The 22,650-nt window shown below is 39.1% G+C and overlaps 1 protein-coding gene across 1 annotated transcript; it reads left to right on the top strand.

Moving 5' to 3' along the window:
* The first annotated feature begins 3,455 nt into the window (after positions 1-3,455).
* On the top strand, positions 3,456-21,231 carry ccdc138 (coiled-coil domain containing 138). The gene is made up of 15 exons (XM_006802370.3): positions 3,456-3,784; positions 4,169-4,208; positions 4,987-5,089; positions 5,187-5,275; positions 5,355-5,518; positions 5,685-5,822; positions 6,006-6,125; positions 6,473-6,550; positions 6,763-6,882; positions 7,392-7,520; positions 7,672-7,788; positions 9,491-9,668; positions 13,205-13,378; positions 19,270-19,408; positions 20,625-21,231. Exons 1-15 carry the CDS (start codon positions 3,704-3,706, stop codon positions 20,749-20,751), a joined length of 1,797 nt encoding a protein of 598 aa, XP_006802433.2. The 5' UTR covers positions 3,456-3,703; the 3' UTR covers positions 20,752-21,231.
* The last annotated feature ends 1,419 nt before the right edge of the window (positions 21,232-22,650 follow it).

Here is a 22,650-nt window from a genome sequence, read left to right as displayed (position 1 = left end):
AACTTAGTCACAAAAAAACCCAACATTGGTACGATAAGATAGCCTCTTTTGGTGATCTGTCTCTATGACCAATTTAGAAAGACAGTGGCCCCAACTTGTAGTGAGAGAGAAACAGACACTTACTGTCAGTTTTCCGGTGGCTGGGCCTTTACCTGTGGGGCACAGTGGGAACGCTGTGAGGCCGGAAACTGCAAAGATAGCCATAAAGTTCAAGTGGAGTGTAAGCTTGGACGCTGGGGTGAAAAAGAAGAGCCCAATGGCCAACTGGTCACCACCGAGGGGTGGGTTTGACTGCTCTGTGGAAATGGACCACATTCCTTAGGGAGTTTTGTGTTTAGTGCTTTGGGTTTATGATACATGCCGACCATTCCTGCCTGACAAGCCTCCAGTTTGAGAACATTAGAGTTTCCTCTCTGCTTTTTGGGTTTCTTCCACTGGCTTTATTTGACATGTGACCTTCAGGGTGCATTGGAGTTGGAGTTCTTATAGAGAACAATGGATCGCTCTTTCCAAGTTAAGAATGAGCTGCTGCTCAAAGTTGAAGAGCCACATCTTTCGGTCATGTGCATGTTAAATGCTTACTCCAAGTCCAATTAATGTCAGAGCTGGGAGATGACTGAAAACACGCTGACCAGAGCATATGTATATGTTATTACTCCTCACTGACCCCTAACTTAGGCTTGGATAATTATCTAAAAGACTAAAAAAGTCATGCTTCTCCCACTGAAGAAAGGGCTACTTTTATGCATCAGTCTACTGCTACGGTATCTACTGGCCTTCACATTTTTACAGGCGTGCCCCTGTAAATGTTTCAAAAAATATATATTTTTTAATATGGAAGAGCTCATAAAATTGCTTTGCTTGCCTTGGGTAGCAGTGTCTTGTCTGGGGCTCTCTAATTGCTCTGAGTCCACCCCCTGAACTGCAAATCCATTTTTACAGCTTGCATTAGCATACATAATGCTGCTCTGTGGACTCAACGAGTCATGCCAATTGAAAAGCAATCATTTTCACAGCAGAGCACTGCCATCGCCACTTTAATTGAGTGTGAGAGTACTTGGGTGTCTATGTGCGTTGCCTTGTATCATGAGACGGGAGATAATTGGTTGTGCAATACAACACAGCAATATGTTGGTAATTCAATGATTAGAGCTGATTGCTTTTGTCTAGTTGTGTCCCATGGGGTGACACGTGTTTATGTTGGCCACATCTTTTCTTACTGTCTGCGCTATATCTGTTACTGCCTCACACACACACTCATTACACTCACCCACTAAAGAGAGAAATATTCCCTCCCAATAATAAATAGAGCCGCATGCTAAAACATGGGCTTGGAGAGTTCATACACTCTGCTATAATAAAGAGTAGAATTGTTCTTTATATGAGTGCCCCACTGTTTAGTGAAAATGAAACCCAATTATCGTATCTTGAGTGGGTCCCCAGGATTTCATGACTGCTCTTCATAAAATTTGTGTACAAACTGCTTGTTTCCATGAGAGCTGTTCATGTTAGAATACCCATAAATAGGAAAAAAAAAACTGTTTAGTGAATGTAAATGAATCAAAAGTGGACATTACTATAGTACTGAGTACTTTTCTCCAAACTATGCAGTCTTTAACTTTCACAAACAAAACTACTCACAAATTTACACGCACTACTGACTGCCTTATACAGTCTCTTTTTGGCCTAAATGGATAGAATACCGCTGAATGAAGAACGTCTATGATCAATTAATATAACGGGAAGAGTCATTTCCATACAAAGTGGACAAAGGAAAAAGCTCTAATGAAGATCTGTGTTATTATGCGTGCTGGTTAATTTCTCACAGCATCAAGCAAAAGCCTGCAGGGACAAAGTGACTGAATCAAGAGAATGTGTATTAATGGTGAAGGCTGCTAATTAGCCAAACAGAGAGAGGGGACATTAATCTTAAAGGCTATTTTAGACTATTCAAGTCTAAAGCAAACTTGGCACTGCCTAATGGCTAAAATCTAAACTGTGAGTCACAGGGGTACAGGGCTGCAGGAAGGTTAATCTGTGGAAATACACAATAAAGATTCTTCTTTTATCTTTATTGCACTTTTATTGACTTCATAGTGATGCATTATGCATTTTTTTTTAAATTCTCACACCTTTATTACAAAATTGCAATTAAAAACCCACAGAATTCAATTGATATTTGTTATTCAGTCATCATATTTGCTGATGATGGATTTTTTTTAAATTTTTTAAAGCTCATACAGTCAGATAGAAAAGAAAAGAAAACATTATGCAATTTTTGTTTGTTTGTTTAGAAATGTAAAGTTTTGTATTGCACAGTGTCTGATTTCAGTGACCCTTCAGGGTTTTAGGGAATGCATGCAACAAAGCTATCACTGATAGCAATAATATAAAAGACAGATATTTATGTTGTGATAGGCGGTGAAAAACTGTAAGTGAACTGTAAGTGAAAGTGGGATGTTTGAGTTGCTCAGTCTGATGTTGTGCACTGATTTGACAAGCTTAAAGACTGATGGCGTCTATTGTCTTTGATGAAGCACTGACACTTAGTGGCTGATTGGTGTAACTACACTGTAACTGAGTCGGTAAGATTTCATCCATCAGTCGCAGAGATCTCACCTCAGGCAATCCAAAACTGAATCTAGATGAAACGTACACTGTATAAAATTTAGCTTTTTAAACCAAATATTGCGATTTAAAGGCAAGTAATAAGAGAGGAGTTATGTCAAATGTACTTGATTTTATAAGGGCTTTAGAGGATTGACTTATACACAATTACACTATATTCATAAAATTGCTGAATAAAAACAACTTTTTTGATAAGCTTTATTGATTTTTCTTTTAAAAAGCTACTGAAAAAAAATGTGCTTTACTGTTTGCATTAGCCTAAAACTAGTGAACACAGAAAGGGTGGATCAAATGACTACACACTGCTGGAAAAATTAGAGTCACTGATGACTATGCTGATCATACATTCATCCTCAGCACCTGCTGTCACTTATAGTCCTGTACTTCTCTCTTTTTATTTGGAGCAATAACTCTTTTCTTTGAGCAATATTCTTCTTCTTCTTCTTTCGACTGGTCCCTTTAGAGATCACCACAGAGGATTATTTGTCTCCATTTTACCCTATTCCTAGCATGCCCTTCTGTTACACCAACCCTCTGCATGTCCTCAGCACTACATCCATGCAACTCCTCATAGGTCTTCCTTTTGTCCTCTCCACTCCTCCCTGCCTGCACTCTCTCCTTCACCTGCTTGGATGACCCCAGGTATTTAAACTCATCCACCTTCACTGCCTCTGCTCCTTGCAGCTACACTTTTATACCTGTCTGGCTCTCGTTCACACATATGGATTACATTTAAAAGCCACTAGCTGGCGCCATTGTCCCCCACTAAACAGCGCTGGTGGCGTTGAAGAAAATGCATCACGTGATTAATCATCCGCCAAATTTTGGATGGTGCTTTAAAGTTAGCGAACACGGTTGGTTAAGGAAGTTTTCTAACCTGCCACTAGTAATGTCGGATATGTTACGACTCTACAGAATACGAGCTCAGAAAAAGTACCTTTATCCACGATATGAAGAGGTTTTAATTCGAAAGTTTTAACCGGAAGTTGGTTTTATTTTTTATTTTACGTGAACTCGTGGGATAAAAGTGAAGAGGAGGACGATTCAGTGGATTCTAATCACAGTAATAGTAGCTATGAACCAACATTTCAAGGATGCCGACTTGAATAACACAGTGAAAAAGCCTGGGCAGCAATATTTGGAGAGGAGGAAGCAGGTTTGACAATTTGAAGTACACAGTGAAGTTTTGTGGTGCAGTATCTTGGAAACGCTAACCTGTGCAAAAGTTGCCTGTCCATTCTTCTGTTTGTTCTCCGACCGACGTTTACCAAACTTGTTTACATAGTTACTACTGGTTAAATGAACGTTAACCTACGCGTTTAAATTATTAATATCTGGTCTCCCATCCCTGTGTCTAACTTCATAAGAAACAGACTAGGTTAACGTGTAGCTAGTTGAACAGTGAGCCTCTGTATTTGTGGGTTACAAGCTGTGTGTGTAGGCTTCATGTAAGAGTAGTCACCACGTTATTCGACAAATAGTTATGTAACATTTTGTCTTTTTGCACCTATTTTCTGAAACTTGTTGCACTGTCTTTAAGGTTCTACCTCCAAAGGGAACTACCACAGGAACCAGTGATGGTAAGTGTAGTCTGGGTGTCACATGCCCTTTTGGGTTCCAACAGATCTTTAAGCATTATATGTTTACTAAATATTGCACGTCACACCACATTTGGCTTCACTGGTTAACAGGATATTATTGAGTTATAGCTTTTTTTTTTCTATTTTAAAAATGGTGAAAAGCTTAAAAGCAAGCCCCAAATGCTACTGTTGACACAGTGGGTTGCAATGTTTTGTACATAACAAAATGCAAAAGTTCAGAGAGTCTTGGGGAAATTACATTGTTGTTTTTGTTTTCTTGTTTGTTTGTTTTTTAAGTGAAACAAAGTATATAGAGCTACTGCAGCTGGTAGCCCAGCTTTCTTTAAAAGAAATTTCAAGCGCAATTGCTAAATATTTGGTGTTTTGAAAAACATTGAACTGGTCTAAGCAAATTACTGAAGCTCTAAAACAGGAGTGGGCGGTTAATTTTCCCAAGGGTCACATGTGAAACTGGCACTGCTGTGGAGGCATTCATGGGAAAGCTTATAAAGAGCTAAAATTCATATTTAGCAGAATTGAGTTCAGCTTGTTAGTGCGGCCGCCTACAACAATCCCGATTTCTCATGTGGGCCTTTGAGAAAACAAATTGCCAATTGCTGATATAAAATCTCACTAAGAGCTAGTTTTTCCATTTTGGACACATTTCTAAAGTTAGACCACATATTGCACTTGCCACATCACATGTACGGACAGTGCTACACAAATGAAATAAATTATTGAATGACTATAATTATTATTTTTAATAATTTTTTTTTAGACTTTGCACAAAGACTTGTTTTGACTGGTGGGTCCAAAGAGTTGAAATGCTACAACAGAGCTTTGCATGAACTGTTCAAAGCAGTCGCCAATCATCCTGAACAGTAGGTGATCAGTAACACCATGGAAGTGTTTGCATGTTTATGATGACTTCTTTGAGCAAAACCTATATGTGGTTGTGTTTGGTTTGATTTGGCACAGTTGTAGTTTGCATGGCAGTAATAAGGACCTGAGTGCAGACTCCACAGTAGTCCCACTTCAGGAGTCTCAGGTGCTGTTTACAGAAACAGGTATGTGTGTTTCACAGCTCGTAGTCCACTTTGTTTAAGTGTTTAAGTTTTCTTTTGGTAACTTGATACTCTTGTCCAGATGTGACCTTGCCTTCCTATCTGGATGGTAGCTCTGGGTCCCAGGAAACTGAGAGTGACAGAGAGCTGCAATGGGATTTCCAGTTTCCCAACTCATGTGACTCATCTTCCTTTGCGCTAGTCAAGATTTACCATGAAATGATGACCATACACAAACAGCTAAAGGTTTGCACATTAGTATTTCTTCCTCTCATAATAGAATAAATAAAGCTCTATGTCCAGAATTGCTCAATCAATTAAAATGAAGAAACCTTACAAACATGGCATGTTAGGTATTTCGGTTTTTGTTGTGCTGAAGCTGTAGACTCAGCATGCATTTGTGTGTTCACAGGCAGAGCGACAAAATCAGCAGCAGCGGGAGAGAGAACTGCATGAGAGAGAAAGGAGGCTAAAACGGCAAGAAGAGGTTTTGCTGAAGCTGGCTGGGATGAAAGAGATGGTCCACAGTCGCATTGTGACTATAGAGGAGGTTTGACACGAATAAAACCTCATATTACATTAAAAAGAAGGGACGTGTTCTTCACCACACATAGTTCCTTTTCCTTCCACCTTCTATATAACCATCCATGCACTTACAGGCCATGGATTATTCCATAAGGTGTCACTGCTATCTTCATTTTGTGTGAATGTAGTTATGTGTTCATCTCACCAGAAACACCAGCATGAACTGAGCCGACTGCAGGACCTTCTTCGAGAGAAAAACAAAGAAAACAAGAGGCTTAAAAGCAATTTTGAGACAATCAAGGAGCTCAATGATAACATGAAGAAGCAGGTTGGAATTGGTTGCGTTCGTAACATTTCTAATCTAGGTCTGAACATTTCATAAGCATGATTATTTCCAACTTTTGAATGTCATATTCAAAATGAAGATGATGGCATCTTCAAAATTACCATTCAGATCTTCCCAAAAATGAAGTTAAAGTTTTCTTACCAAGCCAGTAGCTTGTTGATCCAGAGGAGGGCGCTACAGCATAAGATATCTGGAAGTTCACTAATACGACAGTGTATTAGGATTGCTTTGTCTACACTTGTTTTGTTGATCTAAGTGCTTTTGGGGAATTTATATTGCAACAGCGCGCTGACAGTCATTGTCTTTTTTTCTTTTTTTCAAATCAACAGTTGAATGAGACCAGTGAACGAAATAAGAGGCTGGAGAGCCAATCCAAGAGGGTGCAGGCTCGGCTTGAAAATCTTCAGGTAAGAACAAATATATCAGTGCAGAAAAGGCCGTTCCTTCATGTTTTATATGAAAAGCCTTCAAGTTGTGATGTTTAGTCTCACAATCAGTTTTCAGCATCTAATAATGAGAGTTGAATAAAGGAGGCCATTCTGATATCTGTTATCTTTAGTAAATAGACAAAACAGATATTGACATTTACTTTTTTTGGCTTTTTTTTTATTATTTTAAGAGGAAATATGAGCACAATTTAGCAACAAGAAGCTGCAACACAGGGAGTATTAAGAGTACCGAGTGTTTTAAACCATGCAACAAGGAGAAAGCAACAGCTTCTGGAAGACCCAACAACAAGGTACTTCATCTACTCAGACAGACTCTGTGTGTGTGCGTCTCTGTGGGAGTGGGACCGGGGGGGGTTGTTTGTTTAACAGTTAAATGTACTACCAATCAGCAGGATTTACAGATTTCCTCTAATTACAGCCATGTTACTTAATTTATCGTTAATGTGTTTAGTGAAAAACGCTGCACATGGTTTAGTGTGGTTAGACAAACACTAACACTGCTCTTTACACATACCCGGAAAGGAAATGGTACAACAGCCCTTCTCCACAAACCACACACATACTTCCAACTGACATGATAAATCATAGTTTGTGATTATGTTAAGTTATCATCACTGCTATTGATGAAGATAGATATACGGAGTTGGATACAGTTATATCCCTGCTGAGAAAGCTGGTTTTGTCAAACTTTTATTGCTTTATTTTCTTTTTTAACACTTTTTCTTTGCAGTATATTTGAGCTGGGAGAGATCTAATAAACACAGCAACTGCAACTTATTTTTCACCCTTCTTCCTTCAGGGCAGCGTAACTCCCTCTCCACTGAAGTTCATAGCCTTTCTGCTGGAGTGGGTGCTTGATGTAACAGAAAACAAAGTGGAAGGTGTAGGCCGGTGTTCAGAGGTTCTGCTCAGCGAAAGATGCCTCAAGGTGGTGTGCTTAATGCAGCTTTGCTCTGATCTTTGCATTTCATCCCGGCTCTATTCCAACACACACAGTTGGTGTCACAACAACAAAAAAGCAGGAGATGATGAGACACGGACAGAGTTTGATTAGACATAACTTATCTTGGGTTTCTTAGGTGCTGCCGTTATTAGCAGACCAGCTTCATCACACTCCTTTGTCAGAACCTAAGCTCCTCCTCAACCTGCTTCGCCTCATTTACTCTGCTTTGAGACACTTGGACAACAGCAGGCAGGTAAAGATAATATTATTTCTGTGAGCAAGCTGTGTTTTTAGAGCAGGTAATTTTTAGATGCACCAAGGAACTTACTGTATTATATTATGGACATGTGGAGCATGACATTTTTACCGGAATTCAGCTAAAAAAATAATAATAATTAAACCTTTGGCCAGGCATGATATTTATTAGGAAATGTTCTTGTTGGGTTGTTGAAAGAAATGTTACGCTATGACTATTTAAGCTCTGGCTGAGATTATTATAAACAAAGTCTAACACAGTCACTATACTTTTTCATGAAAATTTTAAGCGTGTGTTCACTGTGAGCAAACAAGTCAGTGCTGAAAAAACGATGCCAAGACAGTGACCTTCAGAGGGGATGGTTTGTTTTTCTGCAAGAAAGACAAAATGGGCTGCATCTTGTTTATTTGATCTGCCACTGTTTAAAAACTAAATCTCCCGCATAGCTGCCTGAAAGGACATTAATCTAAGTAACAGACGTTTTATTCCTGAAACATTGCTTCTGGACACTTTTCAGCAGCAGTGTTATTCCTGTTACTAGATAAGCTTTGCTTTTAGAAAGTAAGAACACAGCAGGGTGAGATTACAATCTATAACAAGATGCAGGTAATTCTGTGGCCTGGCTCATTCATATTTCATCAGCCTTTATGAAGCTGAGTATTATTCTGCTAGCAGAAAGCTGCTGGACCCCATTTCAAAACATGAGGCTGGCTCTGAAGTTGAAATAGTCTTTCTCTCCCCACACATCAGAGGTACACATTGACTTCAAGTGGGGGATATCCACTTTATCGCTACATCTCCCTTCACACTAAGGAAGGCTTTCTTGTTTGGTAGTCCTGTCGAGTTTCATCTTGTGTTTACATGAGATGCTTGGTTTTCTGAAGTCCCCTGCCTGTATGTGTGTCAGACAGAGTCTAGACATTTGAGCAGGCTGTCGCCGTTTTTGTGGCTCTGATAAGGGTGTGTGTCCTTCTCCTTATCTGGCCACAAGCCCCTCAAGAGTCCTAGATAACAAACATTGTACATCAGCAATTGCTATCTGAATGTGAGACATTATTAAACTGTAGCCCAATCCCATTTGCAGACTTGGACTGCAATTTTCATGCTCGTATGAAGTCCTTACCAGCTGCCAGTCATCTGGCCTCAGTCCCAGCTATGAGCTTGGGTTCAGCCTACACCAACTGTCCTTATCCACTTACTTTCTACCGTGTCCAATCTTCCAGCCTTAAGTCCTTGTCACTAGTCCTGCTACAGGGAGCTTGGGCCCGTTAAACCACTTGTTTCCTTATTGCTAAATAACGTGTTCCCTTTATATGATGAATACCAACTGGCTTTGAGCCAAAACACATAGATGGAGAAACAGAGATGACTTTAAGATGAGGGTTCAGTGGAGACCTTGGGGAAAGGGAAAGACCACCAGCTCTTAAGCTTTCAAAATACATAAATCTTGGATAGTAGCTGTAGTTTACTGTGCTGATTTATTAGATCCATCAGTTATGGAAAAGTTGCAGAAGAAGCCTGCTGGCTCCCTGTCAGGCTGACCTTGTATTTTATACACTAGCATTTGATGAAGATCATTGTAGGCATGTAATTTTTGTTTTGACAGTTATATAACAAAAGTGAATGATTGCAGGCACAGTTGCTAATATTGCGCAATGGCCAGAGCATCTGAGTGTGTGTTTCTGTATATTTTGCCCAGCATGTAGCACCATCTGCTACTCTGGAATGGATAGGAGAGGAAGTGTCAAAGCCTGCAGAAGATTCAGATCACCCTATGAAATGCTCTGAAGCAGCTGGAAGTTGGCCCCTTTACCGAAGCCCTTGTCCTCATACACGGATCCTTTCTGTCCTCGTTATCTTCAGCACCATCACACAAGGTATTAATGAAAACACGTGTGTATATATATATATACTCCTCAAAAATTAAAAGAACATTTTGAAAGCACACCAGATCTCAATGTGCAGTGAGCACAGGACCCAATACAGAAAGTCGGGCCCTCAGGCTACTCTCATGAAGTCTGTTTCTGATTGTTCGGTCAAAAATATTCACACCAGTGGCCTGCTGGAGGTAATTTTGTAGGGCTCTGGCAGTGCTCATCATGTCCCTCCTTCCTCAGGGGAGCAGATACCATTCTTGCGGATGAGTTAAGTATCTTTTACAGCCCTGTGTAGCTCTCCTAGAGTAACTGCCTTTCTCCTGGAGTCTCCTCCATGCTCTTGAGACTGTGCTGGAAGCAACAGTGAATCTTCTGGCAATAGCACATATTGATGTGCCATCCTAGAAGGAGTTGTACTATCTGTGCAACTTCATCATGCTACCAATAGTGAGACTAACCCTAGCCAAATGCAAAACTAATGAGAAAATACATTAAAAAGATGGTTGGGGGAAAAAGGCAGAGGCCTCCACCTGTAAAACCATTACTGTTTTGCGGGTTGCCCAATTATTGTGTACTAGTGCAGGGGTGGGCAATTCCAGGCCTCGAGGGCCGGTGTCCCTGCAGGTTTTAGATGTGTCCTTGAACCAACACAGCTGATTTAAATGGCTAAATTAGCTCCTCAACATGTCCTGAAGTTCTCCAGAGGCCTGGTAATGAACTAATCATGTGATTCAGGTGTGTTGACCCAAGGTGAGATCTAAAACCTGCAGGACACCGGCCCTCGGGGCCTGGAATTGCCCACCCCTGCTCTAGTGCATCTGCTGTTAATGCCATTAACACCGAAGCAGGTGAGACTAATTAACAACCCCGCTCTGCTACTTAAATGACCAGATCAATATTCTGGAAGTATAACTGACTTGATGCTATGCTCTGATTTAAAGCATGGGACCATACTTTAAAATAAATGCAGAGATTAAATAATGAACATGTTTGGCATTCACTGTCATGATTAGAAGTACCAAAGACATGATGTTTATTATCATCAATTACCTTAACAACATATAATATTGTCTTTGAGTTGAGTTCCATTGCAAAAATTGTGTTGTATTGTAAAGCAGTACTGCAGTCTAAAGCATTGTTAGGCACACCAGTTGTTATCCATTGCCATTTAGAGGTAGCCAGCCCTGAAGTTTCCTTTTAGAAGCAAGTGTCAGCACTCAGCAGCTATGTCATTAACGCTGCTGGACAGTTATTTTGAATGTTATTTTAAAACAAAGATGGATGGAGAGCGGTAACTTTAACTGACTGGTCACTAGGATATAAAATCTGCATATATAGAATCAGTGGTCACATTTAATTTTCCAAGGAAATGAATGATACAAAAAATACATAAAACTTTGACATTTTTGGTCCTAAATGAGGTTTAAAAGCTTTTTTTCTGTCAAGTTATACTTCTACTACATATGCATCACTAACAGCTTAGTTCCAAGTGCAGACACGGTTAGCGTCTCATCCCATCAGAGCTCAGAGAAATAAGTGTGACAATTTTCGCAACCAGTAAAATAAGAGAGAAAAAAATATAAGTAACTACTGTCTTTTCTGAGATAATTAGAGGATATGCCTGGCTCTATATAGTTGAACCTGGGTCAGGGTTTGGTGTCTGAGTGCAGACTTAAATATTAAACTGCTGGATGGGTTTACGCGATTTCTGTTTGTTCCTAAACAAAGCTTAACTAAGACAGTAGAATGGTAAACATCTTCTTGCTAAACGTTAGGATATTGGCATCATGTTACACTAACATGTTATTCTTCCATCCACAGTTTATATATTGACAGTGAGTGATAGGAATTGTTTTGGATCTAAACTCTCGGCTGGGTTTGATAAGGAAAATCCTCAGATCACAGAGCTGCTAGCATTGCTTTAGGTTCTTGGCCCTCTTCCGTTACGTGCAAATATTTTAAAGAGGCAAGGAGTTCTTTGCCCTTCCACACTATAAATCTTGGTTGGCTCTCTGAGTTCAGCCCACAAACCTGACAAATCCTGACATATTTTATGAAACTCTTTTCTAAAATGACCTTCCGTCTGCTCGAGGGCTCCCTCAGCACGTCAGTGCAGACTGTTTTCTGTCAATCTGCCTACCAGGTTTAGTTTTTTTTTCTCCTTGTGGATTGTTGAGGAGCCAAATTGACTGTAATAAAGAGATATTTCTTCTCCTTTGCTAATTGCTCATTTTTATATAAACCAAACTCAGGCACTTAAACTAACAAAGCTTGGCCTTTATCATATGTCAGGTAAAATATGAAGCTTTTGGAAATCTGAAAATAACTTTGTCAGAGGACTGTAGCCATTACATCCAAAGTACAGTGGAGAGTTGTGAGTTAAGTGAGAGAAGATAGGAAACAGCTGGTGAATGAGTACTTTCCATGTGTAATGCATCTAATGCAAAGGGATACACTAAGAAAGGCCTCAGTGAGTAATCTAACCTCAAATAAGTAATCATACAGTTAGAACCAAAAGTATTTGGACAAATACAGAATTTTTATGTTTTTGTATAACAATGGATTTTATAATAGCAAAGATGTGATTGAAGTGCAGATTTTCAGCTTTAATTAAAGGGATTCAGTAAATTTTGCATTAATTGTCTGGGAAATACAGCCATTCTTACACACAGTCTTTCATGTTTAGATGTTCAAAAGAAATTGAACAACTGACTGACAAGAAATGAACTTGCATTTCGTAGCTGTTCACTGGACCTCTCAGTATGAGGCTCAATACAATATCCCAAGACTTATAAACATTTGCATGTTGTTTTGTTTTCTTTTAATTGACTTTACAGTTTGTACAAACTGTTTTTATGTATGTGAAATTCTCAGCAAGAACAGAAAACAATGAACATGGTGGGGCCTAGGCTACCAAGAGGTCTCTGAGCTTGAAATGAACACATGGAAACCTTCAAACAAAATTCGATGAGATCTTCCACTGTTACCCTTTTAACATGATAAACATGTATTTGAAAAAAAACATGTATGTATGTAAATATATTAAAAATTGTTAGTAATCACTGCTATTTTACATATATGTATTGTTAATTGTATCTCATAATCAAAGTGTCTGGATTTTCCACTTATTTCTTTGATTTCATGAGCCGGGTTGCCTGTCTGTTTGGGGTTTTTTTTGTCTTGTTTCGTTCTGCTATGTTGTTGTTGTTGTTGTTGTTGTTGTTTTTTTGTTGTTTGTTCTTTTTTTGTTGTTGTTGTTTGTTTAATCTTGGTGTCAGTGTAAAGTTTAAAACTCAAACACACAGTTTTAAAAAAATTGTTAGTAATACCATTAAATATAATTGTTATTATTATTTTTAAAATTATTGGGGGGGAAATGATTAAAATAACAAAAACAGCTACTTTAAATGTAAAAACAAAACAACATTATTTTTACATATTTTAAGACTATAATTTCAACTGAAAGAAATGTGTCATTTTCATCTAGACACCTGGAGTGTTTTTGACTGTTTTTACTTTACTCTTTTCATGTGCAGCTGATGTGCTGTCCCAGGCACTTGAAAGTCTCTATAGAGAACTGATGAATGAGGAGAGTCGAGGGCTGTTCATCCACTATGGAGGAGTGCAGAGGCTGCTTTCAGTGCTTCAGGGGAGTCGCACAGGGCTCAGTATGCCTATAGACATTCTGATGAAACTCAGTGAGGAGTCCTGTAAGTAGGCTTGTTTTGTGGTAAACACTTTTAGATGAATGGTTATGGAGTGTGTGGGTTTTTTTTGTTTTGTTTTTTGTTTTTTTTGTTTTTTTCCCTTTTCCAATGCAGCTTAGAGCAAAGACAGGCTTACAGTAAAAGGCTTTGGCTTCCATTGTAATATTTTCCCCCTATTTTTAGTGAATATAATGTGGTGACTCAGTTTCTGCAACTTCTGCAGCATCCTTCTGGTACATTTAACCTAAAAGGGTCAATGCTGATCAGTTCATAAATGTTGATACATGTGCCTGCTGAGTAGCAGTAGTAGAAGTTTTGCATTTGCATTGAGTAGCAAGACGTTTTGCATGCCAAATGTTTTTGGGCATTGTAGTAACCCCAAGTTGCTCTCTGATGCATCCATCAGAGTATGAATATGTGTGAATGTTAGATAGAAAGCACTTGGGTAGAAAAAGCATAGAAATAAAGTGCTTGTATGAATGGATGAATGAGGCAAGTTTATATAAAGCACTTTGAGTTCTCAGAGTTAAAAAGCGCTGTATGAGAACCAGTCCATTTACCATTCAGTCATTGGTATCGCTTAGCCTAGGAAATAATTAAAAAGTGGGAATTTGATACATGAATACTATCTGTTAATGTGAATAACTGTAGTCTATTTATTTAAATGATTGTACCTTACACTACAGTGATAACAAAAACTATTTCACAATTGAAAACATTTTTAAATCTAAGCTACTTGGTATTTGCACAATGTTAGAAGATATTAAAATGTATTGATGCTCTGTTATCTGACAGTTTAATGCTGTTTGAGGTGGTCCTTGATTTGTTTGGGGTGTTGTTTTTGTTTTTCTTAATCCAGACTATTTTCTTTAAAGGTAATTATATTTTAAAAGAACATTCACAAAGGAAGCAATGGACAGCCACATGAAACCATAGACTGTCACTGGCATTCACCAACTCCAAGCAATGACAAGCAAAATAACCACAGACAAACACAAAGTGAGCATGTTCTGAGTTAAACTTTTCTGAACTTCAAGGTGAAACTTTAAAATAACTACTAATCATAGTGAGGGCTACTGTTGATTGAAATGTTACAGGGTGGTAAAGACATTAGAGAGTTACCTAGGCAACTGGACCTTGGAATGTCCAGGACCAATAATTAGCTACAAACCCATGCCCAGTGAAAGAATGACTTCCTGTATGGACATCCCATAATAATGGTAAACAGTTAATTATTTAACAAAGATTGAGTGCTTAAAAAGCAATAATACAAGTCTTTTTCTTTTCTCTCTAATCCACACAGAGTCAAAAGTGTATATATACTGGCTCAATCTTTTAAGGCCTTTTAACATCTCATAAGTGATTATGATGGACTATAACTGGTAGTTTCTCTTTACCAGCTTTACCAATTGATTGACCAATAGATTTACACAAGTTGGGAAGGGCACTTGAAGCCATTTCTAAACAATTGCATATGAGTTGTTTAGATGTGTCACCAATTTGCCAAGGTCTTGGAGAAAACACCTAAATTTTTACCCTTAGATGAGGCTCAGGGACAACCAAGGCTCAAGCTTGGAAGGAATTTGAAACTGTTGGAACACCAGTGACCCTGTCCACAGTAAAGTTGGTTTTACATTGGACTTGAGAGGGTGTCGGCCAACAAAGAAGGCACTAAAGACCTCAGTAAATGTCAGGCTTTCAAAAAGCACTGTACCAGCTGTCAAGCATGGTGGTGGTAGTATCATGCTCTGTGGCTGTTGTGTGGTCAGTGGTACTGGTACATTTTAGGAAGTGGATGAAATCATGAAAATTAAGGGCTACATCCGAATTCTTCAACTTCTTCTGAACTCAGCAGCTACACATTTAAAACTGGACATGTCTCGGTATTCCAACATGACAATGATCTCAAACACACATCAAAATTGGTTTTGGAATGGATAAAGCATGCACATTTTCAGCTGCTAGAAAGCTCCAATGTCAACCGTGTTGAAAATTTATGGATTATGCTTTAAAGCAGAGTCCGTCCCAGTAAACCGACCCAATTAAATGTCCAAAAAGTCCAAAAAGAGTGGTCAGGGGTCCTGATGGACAATTAACGAAATGCTAGTAGGGGTTAAAAGACTCAAATTACCATGAAATTCATGTCCAAGATGAGTGTATATAAACCTCTGACCACAACTGTTTTTCATATACAAAGTGGTTTTTCCTATTACTATTATAGGATGAGTTTTCTAAAAGTGTACAATTCGTTCATTACAGTTGGAGGAAACAACACAGGAAGCTTGTGTATAAAACATGTTTCGAGATGGTAGTGGTTGGTCTTTTCTGTTCCCAAAGGCTTTAAACAAAAAAAAAAAAGAAGTGATGCAACACATTGGTAAAGAAGTCCCTCTCCTGACTTTTCAAAAAAGGTTATTTTAATTCAATTTAAAATAAGCATATTTATATTTTCACAATTTCCAATAAAATGTAGATTTTATTTTTTAAAACATATTGCATTCTACTTTTATTTAGATTCTGCTGACTTCTTTGAAAACAACTTTTTAAATGGATGGTTCAAGTTTTATCCAGCTTATGAGCCAATTTTAAAACTGTATAATTCATATTGCCTAAAAACTGGTTTTGATTGACAAAGCTGCTGTGATTACTTTGCTAGCCTTGATTTATAGACTGCTTTGAATATCACAATTTTCTTTGAGTTAAAACAGCCCTCCTGGTGTATCACTCCATATATTCCCCACATAAAAACCACATGTGAAAAATTACGTTGGTTTTTTTTTCTGAACTTAGATCAATCATAACTAGTGGTCAGGCAATAGATCTGGAAATCGTGGTCATAAAACCTTGGACCCCTACCACTTTCTGTCTTACTTATTGGAAGACAAAAGAGTACATGGAGGTGGACAAGGTTAAGATACCAGCTGCAGTGTGTTTTCATGGAAGGGTGAGTTCAGCGGGGTTATGAGCCGTATTATTTAAACTGCTGCATACTAATAAACAGCAGGACCATATGCCAGAGGCGACTGGGGACTGAGGTCTGTGTGTTTGTATGTGTGTGCAGATATTTGTGTGTTTCAAGGGGATTGTAAGCCTTGCGAGACTTGCTAATTATTCTGTTTTACAAGCAGTAATGAGGGGAGATGGAAAAGGGCTGAGGAAGAGGGGGAAAGGTTTACACCTTAAGTTTAGCAATAAAAAAAAATGTAAAAAGGTCCATTTATACACAAATGTACCAAACATCTGTGGTCAAATCGCCTCTTCTTGTACAGAGGTAGTCACATTCCCTACCAGTAACTCAATCTTTTCAACTATTAACCCAGCATAGTTTTAAATAACAGGACCTTGGGGGGTTTTGGTGATAACACTGTTTATTCTACATTTGATTTGACTATATTAAAAAAAATTGTCTTATTGAAACGTATAATTAGTTGGAGCCTTGTACCTTCTGCTTGACTGGTGGATTATGTTTGTCTGTGTGGGCCATGTTTAAGCTTACATTAAAAGTCTGGAGTTAAAGGCAGTTTAAAATGCTTAAATTTGAAATGTGTCAAATGTACCTATAAGCTGTAAAATGAATACCAGTAGTATTCATTTTACCATAGTTATCCGTAGTAATTTTGAGGGCAAAATATTGTTGGAAAAAGACTGACCAATCCATGTTTCCCTTCTTATCTTTGTCATATTATCTTTCTACAGTGGGGCAAAAAAGTATTTAGTCAGCCACCGATTGTGCAAGTTCCCCCACTTAAAATGATGACAGAGGTCAGTAATTTGCACCAGAGGTACACTTCAACTGTGAGAGACAGAATGTGAAAAAAAAATCCATGAATTCACATGGTAGGATTTGTAAAGAATTTATTCGTAAATCAGGGTGGAAAATAAGTATTTGGTCAATAACAAAAATACAACTCAATACTTTGTAACATAACCTTTGTTGGCAATAACAGAGGTCAAACGTTTACTATAGGTCTTTACCAGGTTTGCACACACAGTAGCTGGTATTTTGGCCCATTCCTCCATGCAGATCTTCTCAAGAGCAGTGATGTTTTGGGGCTGTCGCAGAGCAACACGGACTTTCAACTCCCGCCACAGATTTTCTATGGGGTTGAGGTCTGGAGACTGGCTAGGCCACTCCAGGACTTTCAAATGCTTCTTACGGAGCCACTCCTTTGTTGCCCGGGCGGTGTGTTTTGGATCATTGTCATGTTGGAAGACCCAGCCTCGTTTCATCTTCAAAGTTCTCACTGATGGAAGGAGGTTTTGGCTCAAAATCTCACGATACTTGGCCCCATTCATTCTGTCCTTAACACGGATCAGTCGTCCTGTCCCCTTGGCAGAAAAACAGCCCCATAGCATGATGTTTCCACCCCCATGCTTCACAGTAGGTATGGTGTTCTTGGGATGCAACTCAGTATTCTTCTTCCTCCAAACACAACGAGTTGAGTTTATACCAAAAAGTTCTACTTTGGTTTCATCTGACCACATGACATTCTCCCAATCCTCTGCTGTATCATCCATGTGCTCTCTGGCAAACTTCAGACGGGCCTGGACATGCACTGGCTTCAGCAGCGGAACACGTCTGGCACTGCGGGATTTGATTCCCTGCCGTTGTAGTGTGTTACTGATGGTGACCTTTGTTACTTTGGTCCCAGCTCTCTGCAGGTCATTCACCAGGTCCCCCCATGTGGTTCTGGGATCTTTGCTCACCGTTCTCATGATCATTTTGACCCCACGGGATGAGATCTTGCGTGGAGCCCCAGATCGAGGGAGATTATCAGTGGTCTTGTATGTCTTCCATTTTCTGATGATTGCTCCCACAGTTGATTTTTTTCACACCAAGCTGCTTGCCTATTGTAGATTCACTCTTCCCAGTCTGGTGCAGGTCTACAATTCTTTTCCTGGTGTCCTTCGAAAGCTCTTTGGTCTTGGCCATGGCGGAGTTTGGAGTCTGACTGGTTGAGGCTGTGGACAGGTGTCTTTTATACAGATGATGAGGTCAAACAGGTGCCATTCATACAGGTAACGCGTGGGGGACAGAAAAGCTTCTTACAGAAGACGTTACAGGTCTGTGAGAGCCAGGGATTTTCCTTGTTTGAGGTGACCAAATACTTATTTTCCACCCTGATTTACGAATAAATTCTTTACAAATCCTACCATGTGAATTCATGGCTTTTTTTTTCACATTCTGTCTCTCACAGTTGAAGTGTACCTCTGGTGCAAATTACTGACCTCTGTCATCATTTTAAGTGGGGGAACTTGCGCAATCGGTGGCTGACTAAATACTTTTTTGCCCCACTGTATCTGTCTGATCCTTTCTTATCTAAGCCTGGTGCTATTCTTCACCATCCATCTTCCGCTGTGATTTGATGCCAGTGGCGCTGCTTCACCAGCCAAAAAAAGTTCCTCTGTTGCTCAGATTGTATTCCCTCGCTGCATGTGTGTTTTAACACACAGCTACTTTTTCAAGGAGCAGGAATGTGACTTTTAGCAGAAACAAATGTTTGTTTACTTGAAATCGCCTTCATTTTAAGGTCAACGTTTGCTGTTATTAATTTAAGAGATCTACAGCTCCCATCTGTGTGCGCTGGTGTTGTTGTCCTTTGTTTCATCTCCCTGTGTGAGTTTGTGTATGGTTGAGGTTTGAGGTCAAGTTAAAAGTGACAATATGGAAATACAATGTTCTAAGAGACACTCTGACCAGCATATGTGTTCCTGTTTTTCTGTGTTATTCATGGTTTGCTAGTGTGTTCGTGTAGTTTTCTTGCTGGCAAAATTAAGCTGATAATTCCCATCTCTTTAGAAGTTTTGACATTGAATAAAATGTGTTGCAGATCATCAGAACTGATTGCCTTGATAATATCCTGCTCTCTTTGCTTTTGTTGTTGTGCTCATAGGCTACTTAAATTCCTTTCTGGATGCATGTAGCTGTGAAGAGTTTTTCCAAACAGCTTCCTTGCTCCTTAAAAACCCTCAACTGGACCTCCCATCTTTGGAGAAGTTCTCCATCCTTCTGCAGAAGCTCTCCAACATCAGGTAGACACAGTGATGTCCATATTAAACATGGAAGCATTTCTCTGGGCGTGGCTAAAAACTACCTGCCTGCTTGGATTCATGTGTTTACGTTTGACTTCATGGATAGAAATATTTAACAGCCAATCAGCATTTGAATTGAAGATTTAGTGGAAGTGAACATGTTTTGCAACATTTATTTTGTGGATTGTCGCGACTTACTCCAGGAATACACAAGATTTGTCTTTGCATTTTCAACATGGTTTTGTCCATCCTTTGCACAGCTTCAGATCACAGCTTTTTGTTTTTACCCTGGATACTGGGTGCTCTTTCACTCTTTTTCAGTCCAGTCCTAATACTGCACCATGTTTTAGAAGAATGTTTTCTTTTATTTATTGGAGATCAGTAGCAAAAGTTTTATGGAGGGTTTCATAAAATTGCTCATTTCAAAATTCGAAATGTTTGGTTCAAATCATCATGACTCTGTATGAAGTAGGTTGGGAGGAAGGTATAACGGCTTTGTCATGGTTTGGGGTTGCATTTTAGCTTGTGATACACTGCCAGTGCACTAAAAGTACACCTCAATAGAAAGTGACACAATCAAACACTGTCAGTTATGCACTGGCCTCTTCAGAGCCCAGACCGCAACATTATTGAAGCGGTGTGGGATCTTTTTGACAGAGAATGGAACAAAATGCAGCCAACATCCAAAGAAGAGCTTTGATTGTGCTTCAAGAAGCGCATTCAAGGTTGGAGAACTATTACCAAAGACTACTGAAAGAAATGACAAGAAAGCTTGGCTATAAAAGCTCAGGCTGTGTTGAATAATACATTTGGTCATAACAAATATTGATTTTTAAGCTTGTTAGAATGTTGTAAACACTAAATTTGCTTCTTAGACCCTGTTTTCATGTGCATTTACAGGTTTTGTTAAAACGCTTTCAGCTCCCATTTTCCTTAAAAGATATAAAGAAATGAGGGGTGGGCGCAAGACCTTTTCCCATTACTAAATTTTAAGGGGTATGCTTGCTAGCATTTAGCATATTAGCAGTCTAATCAAACAACCTAAACAATGTCCCAAAACTTCTTATGTTGTGCCATGGAGCACTTATTTGTATTTTTGATATGCAACATTGGAGGCTAGAGACATAATGTGAAATTTGAAACAGCACAGTAATGGATTTCACAGCAGGTAGACACAAACCCTTTGTTTTTCATTTTCTTTTTTAACTTTTTCCAGGAAGAACCATCATCTGTTTGAACTTTCCTCCCTGCATCTCCAAATCGAAGAGCTGCATCACAAAACCAAAAACACACACGCTTTCCTCTGCCTGAACCTTAGATTGATCCTCCACAACATTAAATAATACAATTCTCATCATGTTGGTCTGCAGAGACTTATTCAAGATGACATCCCTTCTCCTTCACTATTTCAACACTTTCCCTGGATTCTGTTTGGTTTTTTTCTTCTTTTTGAAAGATTTGCTTAAACTTCAAAAGTACATGAAAACAGCAGCTCCACTCTGGTTTGCCTCAGATTATAACTGGAGACATGCTTTCTTTATTAGTAATACAATGAAGTGTTTGTATTTTATTTGTCATAAGCACTTTGATTTAAAGCTGTGTATGTTTTAAGTCTCTGACCCATATTTTTCGTTTTCCAAAATGCAAATTGTTCTTTTTTTTGGAGATCTTAAACCCATTTTTCCATATAAAAGTGAGTGTCACTCTTGCCAAGAGAGGTTGTGACTGTAAAATAGTTTAATGGCAATAAACAAAAAGAACTGAATCATAAGTTTAAGTTTGGATGGCACATGAAGTACTGAACCCCCCCACCCCCCCTGTGTTTTGTATAAACTTGTCTCATTTCTTTGTTCCAGAGCAAGTCTGAGTTGACAGAGAGTAATAGTCTCAATATGAGATGCGCTAGTGGTGGTTGATGGAACGCACTGGAGCAATTACAGCTGATATTTCAAATATAATTGAGTCATTCTTTGGTGAATTTAAAGGTTATACATGCAGGTTTTTTAATATCCGCAAAGCAAATCCCCAATTAATTACCTTTGTTTAAGTGCAGACTTCTGCTCAGGTTAGGTTTTTGGAATAAAAGAGTTCATCATGATGAAAGATTTGTGTTCTTAAATCACGTGTTTATTGTAAGATATAGACTACCATGTACTCTGTCATTGGGTTTCTTTGTAAAACCCAAAAAAATGATTTAAATTTGCACATGATTTGACTCAGTGGTAAACATGACGCACTTCCTGGGAGGCAACATGTCATTTTCAGGTAAAACTGACAAGTGATTTATATTGACATTTTCCTCTTGTTTCTCCCAGTAAAAATCTGAGCGTCTTCTGCTCCTTCTATGTTTTTGTCAGTGCCATCATCTCCAAACCATACATCACAGCAGATCTCACTGGCATCTTGTAAATCTTCCTTTTCACTGTTGCTGCAATCCTGTCACAAATTACCCCTGGCACTCATCTCCACCCACTCTACCCTGCTGCACTCTCTTCTTCACCTCATTTGTGCACCTATACATTGCTTTAGTTTGATTGTTGAAACTCATCTACCTTCACTATTTCTACTCCTTGCATGTTCACCTACCCCTTCAAATGTGTTCTGTCCTGCTTCTGCTGACTTTCATTCCTCTTCTCTTCAGTGCAGACCTCCACCTTTTCAGACTGTCTTCCGGGAGAGACTTCCCAGAGCCTCCTACCTGACCTCATCTGTCAGCCTCTGCGAATTTAAAAAAAAAAAAAAGGTGCTCGGAGCCAATCCCTGATAAAATCCCACCTGTCCAACCACACACCTCATCACTCTTATTGTCCTCATACACGTCCTGCACCAGCCTCACATACTTTGCTGCCACTGCTGACTTCCTCATAGTTACCACAGTCCCTCTCTTGGAACCCTATCATGCTTTCTCTAGATCCATAAAGACCCGTATAACTCCCTCTGACCTCTGCAGTTCTCCATCAGCACTCTCAAAGCAAACATCACATCTGTAGAGCTCTTTCTCAGCATTGATCATCACCTCACCCCGACTCTGCCATGGCTTGGCTTGGCTCATCAACTTATTCCATGTAGTGCATTTCTCTTCTCTTACTGTCCAGCTTCACATACAATTCACTATAAGCCTTTTCCTTTGCCACCTCTGTATGCCGTATGTCCAGCCTCTCTGTACTACTGTCTTCTTCCTTCATCTCCCACTTTTTCTTTCCCAACCCCTTCCTTTGAATACTCTACTTCCTCATTACACC

This window comes from Neolamprologus brichardi, chromosome 16 (assembly GCF_056152115.1).
Source record: "Neolamprologus brichardi isolate AB-2024 chromosome 16, ASM5615211v1, whole genome shotgun sequence".
NCBI classification, from domain to species: Eukaryota; Metazoa; Chordata; class Actinopteri; order Cichliformes; family Cichlidae; genus Neolamprologus; species Neolamprologus brichardi.
This window is presented reverse-complemented; position numbering and strand designations above follow the sequence as displayed.